Consider the following 13,383-nt stretch of genomic DNA (forward strand, 5'->3'; position numbering starts at 1 on the left):
AATGGTTTCTTGGGAGACCAAATGATTGTGCTAGCTAGCAGGATTCACAAAATAAGAAACGTCCAGAATGTGTTTGTTTGCTCTATGCAAGATATGGATGACTGGCCGAGAGAATAGGGTTTTGCTGTGTCATTTGTCTGATGCCACTTGGAAACTTGTTAAAAAATTCCTGAGAGGAATTGAGAAAGATGTGAGAAAAATCCAGTTGTGGGCTAGACATTCCCACCTTTCTCCAGAGAAACTGCTGATGTCAAGCAGACTAAGGAGAAGTCGAGCTGAAATGCAAATCTCTACTTCGCTGGTAAGTCTTTAAAGAAGCTCTGCCACTATGGGAGTACTTTGGGAGTGTGTTCAAATCAGCCTGTAGCTTATTAGGCTAACTCAGAGGGTATTAGTGACCATATACACCAAGCTGGCCTGGGGAAGGGAGCAGAGGGACAGAGCTGGGGATAGACACCCTTTCTGTGCCACATGGGCAATGTAGTATGGCTCTAAATGTCAGAAACACAACACAGAAATTAAGATGGTTGCAGTCTCAATCACATAACTTCACTGATGCCTAAAACTGTTCCTAAAAGTTGTCTGTGTTCTTGAGCTTGGCTCCGGTGATTGATACTCTTTTTCTTCCTTTGCTTTTTCAGATGGGTATGCATTTTCTCAAGAAGAACATGGTGTTGTTTCCCAGTCGCAAGTTGTTCGATCCTATGATACAACCAAAAGGAGAACAGAAATAGAATAAATTATTCTTTACTTGATGGGTGGTGGGAATAATGGGATTTGGATCAATGCATCCACTGTTAACACATTCTTGACTAGGTTTGGCAGCAGCAGCCAAAACACCAGAGAACTCATTTCTGTGGCCTTAGCCAACAAGTTTCTGTATCCTCCGTGCAAACCTTGAGTAAATATTGTGGGGGGAAATCATTGTTTGACTTCTGTCGCAAAGCTCTGCCTAAAGTTTTGTTTATGTTGTTATGAAGCATTTGACTGTGCTACGTGAGGTGTGAAATTAAAAACAATGTTTTACCACTATTTAAAACATTGGCATAAGGTTGTTCTGGGAGAAAAGTAGAAAATTTATGTTCCATGAGAATTCAGCCTATGCTTAATTGGAACGGGGTGCTGAAATTTCTTGTTTTGTCACACACAGACTAAGTGCACATGACTGCATGCAGACTTTACTCCTTCTTGTATTCACTGTTTACTGATTTGGCTGAAATTTTTAACAGACCATTTGGTGCAAAATTTTTGATTGCAACACAGTTTGTAGCTAAAAATGCTTATTTGCCTTCTTATGACAGAATAACACAAGATAGCAATCAATTACTTAGAATATATCTCACCCTCTTACCGGATTTATTGGGGTTTTATCCTAGCTTTCTGAAACCCAGCTAACAGCTGACTCACAAAGCCGGGATGTGGAAGCCAGAGCTTGGCAGGGCAGCTGTCCTGAGTGCATGGCACTGTACACCAAGATGAACTCAACCGGGTGCCTCCTCATAGCGCTTCATCATGTATTCAGATGTGCACTTCAAATGTAGCCTGGGATTTCCCTCCATGACCCCATTCCTGCTTTAACAGTAGAACAAAACTGTGAGAATTTTTAAGTGATCATCTTGTCAGGTATGTTGATAAGATGTGCATCTGCAGAGGAGGCTGAGAGTGTAAGCCCAAAGAAGCCTTGCCCTGGCTGGGTAAGATGGGTTGGCAGAGGAGGGCAGGAAGGGATCACACAAGTGTGTGCACACATGGACACACACAGAGCTGGCCATTGTGAAGGGAAGACCTGCTGTTTGTTTGTTCAGCCAAACCAGCCCCTCTTCTACATCTGATCCATCAACAGGCTTCCCAAAACACTCAGACCCATGAGCCCTGGGAGGAATGCTGGCTCCATGGCCTTGCTGTGCCACTGGGACAGGCGTGCTGCTGCACAGATTGGAATTTTGACCAAAAAAAAAAAAAAAAAAGGCAAAAACTGGGCCATAAGTTAAAGCTGAAAGAGCCCTTAGAAAGCTTGTGTTGTCCTACAGACAAGTTCTATTCATTTTAGTCACCAAGCCACCTTTCTGAATCATATAAAGTAAATACTGCTGTGTTTAAGCCAGGCTTCATGGTTAATGTATATACTACATCTGTGTATTTAAAAAGTTGGCGTTGTTTTTTGCCCTATTGACCATCATCCAGAATTTTTTATTGCTTTAAATATATCCGAAAGCAATTTGAATATGAATGTTTATGTTTAGCAAATGAAAGGAAAGCTCCAGCCTGGCCTAGTGGTTTAATCTTCCTTAAGGATTATGAGTAAATGCCAGTGCTCAAGTGCTGTAATTCAATTTCTAGTGCCACCTCAGAGGCTCAGAGTCTCCTTCCCTTTTAGAAAAGGCCAATTTTTGTCCTGCAGCACCAGTCAGGATTGGTCTTGGATTAGGCTGATGGCACAGAGGGAGAAGTCATTGCCTCTGCAGTGCTAATGAGACAATTATGCAATAAGGAAAATGTGCAAATAATTTTGCCATAGGCATGAATGTCAAGGGGCCAAGTGTGGATGTATGTATTTTCTGGGAGATGAATTTTGTTTAAAGGCACAAACGCGAGTGCAGAGAACAAATAAGGAGGGAGCAAACCTGATCCCAAGAGCTTTTAAACCTTAATGCTGATATAACCTGTTAAACACTTCCTTTTATTCCAAATCTGTTTAGGAAATGTGTGGTGTAAGCCTCTCCTCAGAACTGCTAATTGTTTCTTCCTTTTGTAAAAACACAAGGAAAATTAACTTCCCACCAAGGCAAAATGAGATCAGCTTAGCCTTTGTACTCTAAGCTACACACCAAACATCGGCATGTAAACAATTTGGAGGCTTTTCACAAGGCTGCAGAAAAAAAACTTTTTAAAGCCTTTGGATAATGAAGAAGGGCAAGTAAATTTGTTAAGCAGAGAATAGAAGGGGTCCTGGAGTTTTTTCTTAACAGTGCAACAAAATTTTACAGAACAAAATGAAAGAAGCTGGGGAGGAGCAGCTGTTATCTGATGTGATTTATTTTATTAGCGCAGACTATGGGCTGTATCATTTTGACCTCCCTGTAAATTGAGGTCAGTGTGTGTCACAAACAAAAACCCTCCCTAGAGTGAATGGTGGCTTAGACTGAGGTACGTGTGTTGGTTGTCAGCTCAATGGGAATTGCACATGGGATTTGTCACAGGACTATACAGTATGTGACACTGGGGCTAGCGGGTCAGACTTTATCATCACTGTATGGCCTTAATCTCTGGTGAGTTAATTCTGTAGAACCCACCCAGGTCAAGACCTGGCATTCTTCTTGTTCTTCGGAGCCATTACGGGAATTAATGCATTGTAATATGCCATAGACGGGATGTTGGAGTTGCTTGTCTTGATGAGCAGTGATGAGGTGTCTTTGGGTGGTATGTTAGCAGAAGCAGAATGACAGCTGCTCTGCGTCAACAGAATTCCTTGTTCATTAGGGCAAAAGCATGGAGCAGGAGCAGCAGCCTTTGAAAGTGCTGTGTGAAAATGTTATCAGCTAGACAGGGTATCGGAGCAGAAGGAATGAGGCATTTCTGCGTGACTGTCCAGACTTAACTACTGAGGCCTGAGCAGAAAAGGGTTTCCTGAGCAGCTCTCTGCACTGACCAAAGGGGATGGGTTTGGATATTCGGCTGGAAGTGATTTCCCCGAGCTAGGTTTGGCACTGGTTGCAGCTTTTTATAACACCGTAATCGCAGTGAGCATAGAAACTGCTGTTCCTTTAATGATTGCCTAGTAGCAATTTAAAGCTGACGAGCAGGAGCCTGAGCTGCTCTGACCACTGCTGAGAAGTCTGTTGACATTTTCTTTTCCTTGACAGGGCTTCAGGTCTTGCTGTAGGGAGCTCGAATGGGAAGTCAGTAATAACTTGTTAGGGAGAAATTGAGAATAACCAATAAAAGTATCTGGGTCAAACTAAGCTGCTAATGTCTCTAAAAATGTGTGTGGAGTTAACATGAACTATATGGGCTGTAAATTAAGATAACAGTCACGCCTCACTAATCTGCAGTTCACTACACACCTCTTAGTGCATGCCAAAACTCTGCAGTCCCTTCCCCTGCTCAGCCAGCAGCTCGCAGCAGATGCTGCAGGGAAGTCTTCTGTTCCCAAGATTACATTCTTTTACAGCATGTACTGGAGTGTGTTTGCTGGGAGATAGTCATAATAAGAAAGTCATAAATAAAGCAGAGAAAGCTTTATTTATGTCAATATGTGAATTGTGGGGACATGGTCACTGCCACACAGGGTGCAACTTAGCCCTCTATGGACAAATCAAGAGCCCTAGAGGTACAGGCTTATTTTGCCCTTTGGGCTAATTCACTAAATTTGCTTTCACATTACCTCCAGTCACCAGTGAAGCCTAGTGATACCCTATTTACATTCTCCCTCTGTTTTATAAAGCATGACTTAATTTAAATGCTCTGAGGAGTGTACTTCTCACAGCTCAGGTTTGAAGAAGAGCAGCCCTTGAGTGGGTGTTTGCCCACAAGGAGCACCTTGGGTTTGTCAGATTTCTCATTAGTGTTAAGCACTGAGGATATTTTACCCTAGTTTTGAATCATCACGTAGTATCAATGCCTTAAACTTCAGCAGGAGAGCTCTTCGTGGGTGTCCTGTTGAGTCTAACAGGACATGGTGATGATGTGAAATACCTGAGGGGTTGGAGAGGACAATTTGGCTGTGTCTGTGCTATACCTGGTATATGTGGGTAGCAGTTTGCTTCCAACATGTGCCTCAGCCTCCAGACAGCTGGACCCCTTCTGTCCCCTCCAGAAGGATTCTTGTGCTCATCTTTCTCATATCCTATAGACACCCAAGAGAGCCTTCATTACCTTTCAGCATCTGTGACCAGAGCTGTGTGTCCAGAGAAGGCCACAAAATAGGTCAGTACAACAGGTGACAATAAAATAAATCCATATGGGTACCTTTTCCACATGCAGCAGTAAGATTGATGGAGGCTTTGAGCTTTGTTTGGCGAATGAAAACCAGAAAGTGCCCTGTGCTGCTTGGCCGCACAAGTGAATCCCAAAGGTGATCACTTCTCAGTGACCTGCAGGAACCCTAGACAGCCTGACTGACTTTATCTGGCTGGGAATGTGCTCTTGGAGGAGCTGTCTGGAGGGGTGAAGGGACAGGGAAACAAAATAGATTGGCCAAGACCACTGCTGCTGTTAGAGGTCAGTGAGGGGAGGGATTCCTCAGGCATCCCTGAAGAGCTGTGACAAAGCTGATTTCTTGATTCTTTCCTGTGGCTCTGGGAAGGAGGAGAGCTGAGGTGGGAATTTGTGAAGCACCATTACCTCCTGAAGCTGAATTTCTCCGGTACCAAGTTGAGTTCCTGGGCTTGGAGAAAGGGAATGAGTCCCTGCCAGAAGTGCCCCCTGCTTAGCATGCATTGGCTCTCACAGGTTGTTTTCTGGGTTGTGAAGATTGCTTAATTGTTTTCTGGCTCCTCTTTGCCTCATGGACCCACCAGAACTGAGCACTCAAATTGTTCAGTCCTGACTGAAAATCCGTCACGGAGAGGTAGCAGGATTTCTGCTTAGGTGCTGCTCCTGCACAGGTTCCTATCCCTCAGGCCAGTGCAAGGGGCTTGTTAACCTGGGACATGGACTCTTTGTGATTTGTTTTATTTGGATTCATGGCCTGCTCTTTTGTGGCATGCACAGAAGGTGAAGTAGCTGAGTATTGGTGTTTATCCAAAGACTTCCTTTAGGTATGAAGGAGGTGAGACAAGTTCTCCTGAAGTCTGCCACAAGGGGTCCATTCTCCTTCAGCATCTCTGTAGCTGCTAAAGAGAAACAGAAGTTGGTAAATGACAAATTCTGTGTAGGCAATCCCAGCTCTGGGCAGTCATTCAGAAGTCTAACGATGAAGAAAAGTGTTAATATATTGCCAAACTGTCACTATGCATAGCTGGAAGGTCAGCACCCTTGTAATTATGGAGCAATGAAGCCAAGGGAAAAAGCCAACATTAACAGAAAGACATGATTGTTTTAAATTCTAACTACCTTACTGGGTGGTTTTCCTGTGAAGATGTTCCAGATGTTGTCTTGGCATAAATTAATCAATTTCAAAACATCTGCAGGGTTTCTTAGAAAACATGGAGCTTACCAGACAGTGCATATGCTCTCCTCTGCCCTTCTGGTTAATATGTTGACTCAGGAAGGGAATGAGGGTACTTGCTGTTCTTACTGTCAAAAGCTCACAGACTGGAAAGTTGCTCAAGTTGTTGCTCGACTCTTTTTTTTCTTTTTTTAAGAAAAAGGGCTCCAGTTATAAAGCAGTGAGGCAGCCAAGCCCTCTGGGACTGTGTACATGTGTGTGCTGGAAGAGTTCTCTGACTCAAAAACCTCCCCTGTCCCTCCTCCTGCCCCCACAGTGCAGCCCAATGCACTGGGAGGTCACATATTCAGTGTCTTGAGTGACAGGATCTTTAACAGCATCTTTTTCATCAGCGAGGCAAGCCATGTGCCCGCTCGTCTGTCATATCTGTACTCGAATTGCTTAAATATTGTTTCAGATGGGGACATTTTAATCTGGATATGCAGAGAGGAGTGATGCTGTGGGGGGATGTTTAATTGGCTCCCAGCAGAGCAGCAGTGGTGTGTGGGTTTTTTCCTCTAGAAGTGTTACCATTTTCAGGTCCTATTAATGTCCTCTGGTAGTTTAAATACAGCATCGCATTACAGTGGAGTTTGTTTCCCTCCCAGACTGATACAAATGAAGGTCATTTACTTGTATTTTTAGGAGGTTTGGAAAACTTAGACAATTTGTAGCTTTGAACAGCATTGTTGACTGTTGTATGTCTGCACAAAAATATTTCCAATAAACCTTTTATTAAAGCAGTCCAGCAGACCAAGGCTTGTTTGTTTTATCCCCCACAAGCTTTGCAGCAAGAGTTCAGTGTTAAATACATTTGAGATTTAGCTGCAAACTTTTAAATGGATTATTTTTATTTTTTGGTGGCCTTTTGGGTGTGTTGTAAGGGCCTGCTTGTTAGAACAAGGCTTGAGTTCCTTTAATATGTCTCAAATCGGGCCCCAAATGCAAGGCTAGTATGGCAAAATAAGAGTGGTACTGATGAGCTGACAGCAGGTACGTGGTATTTGAATAGTGTCTCCAGGAAGAAAATTATCTTTTCATATAAGCTGGGTGGAGAGAGATTCTCCTACAAATGATACACTTGATCCCACCAAGGCTTCACCAAAATAAAGCTTGGAAATCTTTTGTCCCAATTAAGTCACATAGACACAGGAGGGAAAAATTAAGCCCTAAAAAACCTCCCTTGCCTCCTTACTTGGAGCTAAATTTGCAAGAGGCTCTTTTAACACTAGGCCCGCCTGCTCTTTTGTCTGAGGAAACACAGTCTGATGGTGCAGCGAGATGTGAGGGGAGGCAGACCATGGCGGATGCACAGGAACGGGAACTCCCCTGCTTCTGCCTGCTTGGGAATATCGCATCTCTCTGCTGATGGTGCTCATCTGACATTGCCCAGCTCACCCAGACCGTGCTGCCAGAACTGGAGCAGTAACTCTGGAGCTCCTTCCCCCCAGGCAAGACCGGCAGCACGAAGCACCGCGAAGGCTCCAGGAGCACTGCATCCATACACGCCGGGCAACGCCTGCTGTGATCCTCTCTGCCCAGTGTATTCACCCTCATGCTGGATCTGCTGGGAAGTGGGGCTTGGAACACCAGGGAGCCTCAGCAGCTCAGCTGGGGGAGCCTGGGCTGTGGGACATCAGGGCACAGCCAGCTCAAGGCACAGCATCCTTCCTCCTGAACGAAGCCATCGTGCGTGCACCAGCTCAGGAATGGGATTCAAGTTACGGCTGAAGTTAAATTTGCAGAAAAGGTTGGTCTTACATGATATTTGGTGACCACTGGGAACCTGCATTGTAAGATCCCTGTAGAAAATGAAAGGGTGTGAGCTTTGACAAAGAGATCCTTTTGTCCAAATATTAATAGGTGCAGGAATTAAACAGATTTTATCAGGACCAAAATGCATATTTATACATAGTCTGGGTAAAATTTTTCCCCCTTAGGATCCTATAAATTGATGAATAGTTTTTTTTCCTAATAGATTGTCGACAGAACCAGTTTTAAAAGCATAGAGAGACTTTTAAGATGCCAATTATTTCTGGATTTTTTTTAAATTATGGAACAAAAAGAAGGTGTAAGCCAAATCTCCCCTCTTCTCTTTACAAGTCATTGCTTGAGCACATATCAGAACATTTTTATCCCAAAAGCCAGATGAATATCTGCTTTTCCTTCACAGGAAAATAAAAAGGGAGTGATGAACTCCTTGCGTATCCATCCCTGTTTTGCTGCAGTAAGTGCCTGCTCCTTCCTGGGCCTCCATAGCTGCAGCCCAGCCTGCAAGCATGTAGCAGCAGGAACTGCATGTAAAAGCTTCTTACACCTCTGGGCAATCAATTATGCCAAAGTGAAATTGATGATAAACTTAAATAAGCCTTATTCAGTTGGTGGTGGGAGAATTGGTGGCTCAGCCAACTGCTCCCTGCACCATTGTCTCTTGCACAGCACACTAAAAGGGAAATGATTCTCAGAATTGTTAAACATAATGGATTGCTGCTTAAACCCCTTGTTAGATTTATTAGTTAACTAATCACCCCAGAGACTTTCCCTCTAACAGTCCAACAGGCTAGGCTGTGAGAGAGCCTAGTGCTTGTGTCCCAGAGCCAAATATTTGCCGGAGCAGCTGCTGAGTCTGTTGACGGCAGTCTTCAGTGCCTCATACCAGAACAAAGAAGAATCAAAGTCCCTAAACCATTTCAAGTCTGAAATGGGAGCATTAAAAAATAGAAGTGTAACTGAGAAAGGTTAAGCAAGAAGATTTCAGAAACATAATCTCTTGTAGTGAGTGCTGCTGTGGCAGTACCACTATGCCTCTTTGAGGTCCCACAGTATTTGGGGCACAGCAAGTCCTTAGAAACCTGGAAGGAGGTGGGTTTCCTCAGCAGAAATATGGGACTGCAGGCAAACAAGGCTTTAAAAATCACTGAAAGACACTGCTGGTTCTTGTCTGTCCACACTGAGCAGGGAGCTCTAGGGCAGATGGGCAGTGTCCCAAGCCAGGGAGTGGTGAGCAGTGCTGGTGAGACCTCACTGCAGTGGCCATGTCCAGCCTGGATGTCCACAATGAGGAAGCTCCATGGGAGGGAGTTCCTGTTGTGTTTTCCTTGCCGTGGCTCTCTAATGGACAGCAGGGTGATGGTCAAAGAGGAGGTCCTGCCTCCCCTCTATTTTTCTCGTGGTGTTTGGTACTACCCCTGTGAGGGTGTCGTGTCGGAGTGGTGGGAGCACTGACCTTCCTGGGTCACACCAAGTAGTGTGAGTAAAGAAGCTGCAGGCTTTCAGGACAGATTGGCTCTTAAATCCTGCAGTGGAGAGTCTGGGAGTCTCAGTTCTCACAGCCACCTCGTCTGATGGCTCAGCTGGCACTGACTGACCCACAGCCTCATCAGAAATGTCCAGCACAGTTGTCCAGTAAACTAAGGCTGCTTTGTTGGTCCTGTGGAGCTGCTGGCACTTGCTGTTATCCAGGACAGGCAGCAGGAGTACCCCCCATCCCCTCAGGAGAAAAAGATTGGAAGAAATGGAGTGTGGGCTGGGTTTGTATATTGTGGTGGTTTTGTGACTGTGCTGGTCCTCCTCACTCCTTCCTTCTTTCCTTCACACATTGGAAGGAATTGCCTCTAAGCTCACTCATACAGGCCTCAGTTTATAAAAAAGTGGTGTGATCCTAGTGCCAGCTCATTTGGATGTGCCTGGTATCAAGGCTTGAGCTGCCTGCCACTATCAGACCTGTTAACTCAATCCTGTGGAATGACTGTATGGATTTGCCCATACACAGTGAAAGTGGCATTTCAGCTTTTGAACTGAGAGCCTGATTCTGGCTGCACTGTGGATCTACAGCAGTTCCTTTTGTTTTGCAGCAATGTAAATGGAGAATCATTTTTTTATCCCCATAACCAGACATTTACGACCATGCATAGATTGACTGATGTGTAAAGTCAATAGGATTGTGTCTCTCAAAAGCAGATATAGAGGGAATTAGCAGCTGCATAAGCCAATGTTTATGTTTTGGGTACTAAATCATAGCAGAGACTGCACAGCACAGTGACATCCCTCGTCTTGTCCTGCAGCAGGTCAGGCTGTCCCGGTGCCAACGGCTGCAGCACTGTCAAACTCCGGGCAGTTTGTGGCCCAGCTGAGCTGGGCTCTGCACTCATCAGCATCAAACACTCTGCCAGGCTGTCCCCATCAGCTTTCAAAGCTCTTTTTAAACCTGATGGAACGAAACCAAACTACCCTATCCCTGGAAGTGTGCAAGGCCAGGCTGGATGGGACGCCGAGAAAGCTGGTCTAGTGGAAGATGCCCCTCCTGCAGGGGGTTAGAACCAGATGATCTTTTTGGTCCCTTCAAATCCAGCCAAATTTTTTTATGATCCTGTGAAGCTGCTGAGTATCTTGGAAGGAAGATAGAGAAGTAGTTTTATTTTATTGCTGTATTATTATTGTTTTCTGGTATGATACTCACTTGCCTCCGTTTAATAGCATCGACAGGATCCAAAGTAATGCCTTCCCGCTTTTTTGTTTTTAAGTTAACCTAGAGAGGCAAACAAGGGTGGTCCATGCCCTGAGCTGGTTAAGCATTAAATATGAGGAAGGCTTGATGGAAAGCAACTTATCTTTTGAATTAACATTTTTCAGCTTGATGTGTCACTGTTTGCCTTGATTTTGCTGGAGGTTTTTGGAAGGACTGATAACAGCCAGTAAGGGACTACTTACTTGAAAGTAAAGGATTATTGAGTTTAGGAGAAACATGTTATTGCTTTTCTTTCTTGAACATTTGAAACCTATTTTTGCTATTATATGTCTGAAAGGTGTCTGCAAACAGCCTGCAACAGCAGACAGGATTTTGAGGCTTCAAGTGAGTTTTCTTTTATATTTGCTGATGTGTTATGGACAATGCAAATGGAAGACAACATGTGTCCTTGGCAAGCTGCATGTGCCCACCGGGCCTTGCCCAGTGCAGAAAGTGACTGCATTGAGTTAGTACCTGTGTGCTTCATCTTATCAGAAATAATCACCAAAACTGACTAATATTAAAAAAAGTTAACTAACAAACTTTCTTTTGACAAAGACAGTGGCCAGTACAATTCTGGAGTGCTTGCAATCTGAGAGCTGTGACTCACGTTACACTCCAGAGAGGTTTCTCTTCCCCCTTCTATTGAAAATCAGGGAGTAAGAGGATACTCAGCCTCTGGAACAAGGAGCAAATTTCAGCCATGCCTAGTAGAATGTTTGCTGCCTTGCTCTCAGTGCTTGGAAGATGCCACCTTTGATGTTAAGTGGGAAGGTATTTTCTGAATGAAGCTGTGGCTCTGCTCATGGACCAGATGTCCCAAATATTCCCACCCAGCACAGCTGCCCCCATGAGAGGTCTGGCTCAGCCAGGACAAGCAGGAGATGAAACGACATGAGGGTCAAGCAAACTTGGTAAGCCAGCCAGCATGGAGAAGCTGAGAAGGTGAGAGGTGCAGGGTCACAAGCCAGGTGAAAAAGGCCTGGGGTCAGGTCAGCGTGCTGAGATTTTCCAGGGATAAAGGACAAATTAAGCCAAGCAATTAGGACAGCGCTTCTTTGGGCAAATCAGAAAACCTGTAAGTGTTGGCACAGGAAGGGGGATCTCTGCAGCAGGGAGAGAAAATCCATCCCTGTGTGTAGATGGGGAAGGAGAGAAAGGATGGCACAGGCCTACGTGATTTGTTCAGTCCATTTGCAAGTAATCCTGGGCAGGAAAATGTTGCAAACCCCACTGAGAACAGAGAAATATTACAAAGGGACCTACAGAGAAGCAGGAAATATGAGGAGGAAACAATAAAATGAGGTTCAGCTTGGAAAAATAGAAGGGAATACATGTGGGGAATAATATTTAGTAATAACTTCAGTGGGAGGAAAAGAACAGAAAAGCACAAAGTCTGGAGGGAGAAGAAGAGCTCCAGCAAGAACAAAAATGAGCAGCAAATGAGATTTTTGGCAAGGGAGGTGCTGAGGTTAATGTGCAGAGCTGAGACCCGCTGCCTGGCTCGCTCTCCCGTGGGCATCAGGGGTCAGCGACCCCAAATTGCAACAACCTCCACTATCCAATAATAACCACGGCACAGCTGGCAACAGCTGTACAGGGGCACACAAACCCCTGCCAAGGGGCTCTGTCCCCTGACTGTGCCCAGGTAAGAGGTGACATTTCCAAGTGTTTCTCCACGTGTGTGTTGGGAGAGGGTCCCGTCACCGGCAATGGCTCCCTGCTGTTCCCTGCACAGCTCAGTGGTTTGGGCATGGGATTGACTTCAGCCACCTCCGGGCAGTGCTGTGCCCACGGGTCCCCTTGTGAGGACACTGCCAGCCTGGTGGTGCGTGCTCAGGGCAAACCCAGCCTGTGTGGGATTTGCCAATTTCTCCCCACCCTCACCCCCCTCACCATCCCCGGCACGGAAACAAGTGTCATGGGCAAAGTAATTCCACACATCAAAATACAGGAAAAACCTTTAACACGAATCGTTTGCCTCTCCTCCTGCGCAGTACTCGTCACCTCAGCACATCTGCTCTGAGCCATGGCTGACCCCCTCCTTCCCTGCCAGCTTTCTGCTTCCAGTCACGCTATCTCGGCTCCCCCAAGCCCCAGGAAGCTGTGGCATTTTGGAATATGCTACATACAGCCCGACCAAGGCTGTGTTTTACTCAGACTGTTCTTTCCTACTCATTTGAGTCACAAACATGCAGATCCAGCCATCACCCAATTTCCTATCTGTGCCCTTTTGGCTCTCCCAGCCTCCTGCCTGCCCACACAGTGCAATGCCAGCATCAGCAGCAGCAGCAGGGAGCAAACACCAGGAAAGGCAAGTGGCCTTGTCCCAGACCCAGCTACACCCCCTGGCACAACAGGGTTTGGTTTTGGTCTCACTTACAAGGATGGAGTTTGCTCAAGCAAGAAGGGTTCTCATAGTGAGGGCAGTGGTAACTGCACTGCAACTTACTGAGTTATACACTTAAAAATGCACAGCTGGTAACGGTGAATCCAACAGAACCCAAAATGCTCGCAAAATGCTATGGGCTGCAGAGCATTTGGCATTCTTTGAGGAGAGCTTGAAGGTGGCTGTGGCCCATCCTGCTCCCAACACTGCCCCCCAGCCACCCCTGTGGCCACCAGGAGATGAGGGTTCCTCATCTCAGCTGATGTTCAGATACCATCTCCCTGCACCCCTTCTCTCCAAAAACACCCCCTCCAAACATGCTCTCCTGGAGCACAGTGT

The 13,383-nt window shown here is 45.5% G+C and overlaps 1 protein-coding gene across 2 annotated transcripts in view; it reads left to right on the forward strand.

Annotated features, from left to right (window-relative positions):
- The window catches only part of ATP8A2 (ATPase phospholipid transporting 8A2), a 270,602-nt gene extending 263,711 nt beyond the window's left edge, over positions 1-6,891 (forward strand). For both annotated transcript variants that reach the window (XM_057366714.1, XM_057366713.1), the window contains one exon: positions 642-6,891. In XM_057366714.1, coding sequence (XP_057222697.1) covers positions 642-739 — 98 coding nt within the window. In that variant the 3' untranslated portion in view covers positions 740-6,891. The remainder of the gene's footprint in view (positions 1-641) is intronic.
- Positions 6,892-13,383: the final 6,492 nt, after the last annotated feature.

Source organism: Malurus melanocephalus, unplaced genomic scaffold, assembly GCF_030028575.1.
Source record: "Malurus melanocephalus ecotype Western Australia unplaced genomic scaffold, MMel_1.1 scaffold_70, whole genome shotgun sequence".
NCBI lineage: Eukaryota > Metazoa > Chordata > Aves > Passeriformes > Maluridae > Malurus > Malurus melanocephalus.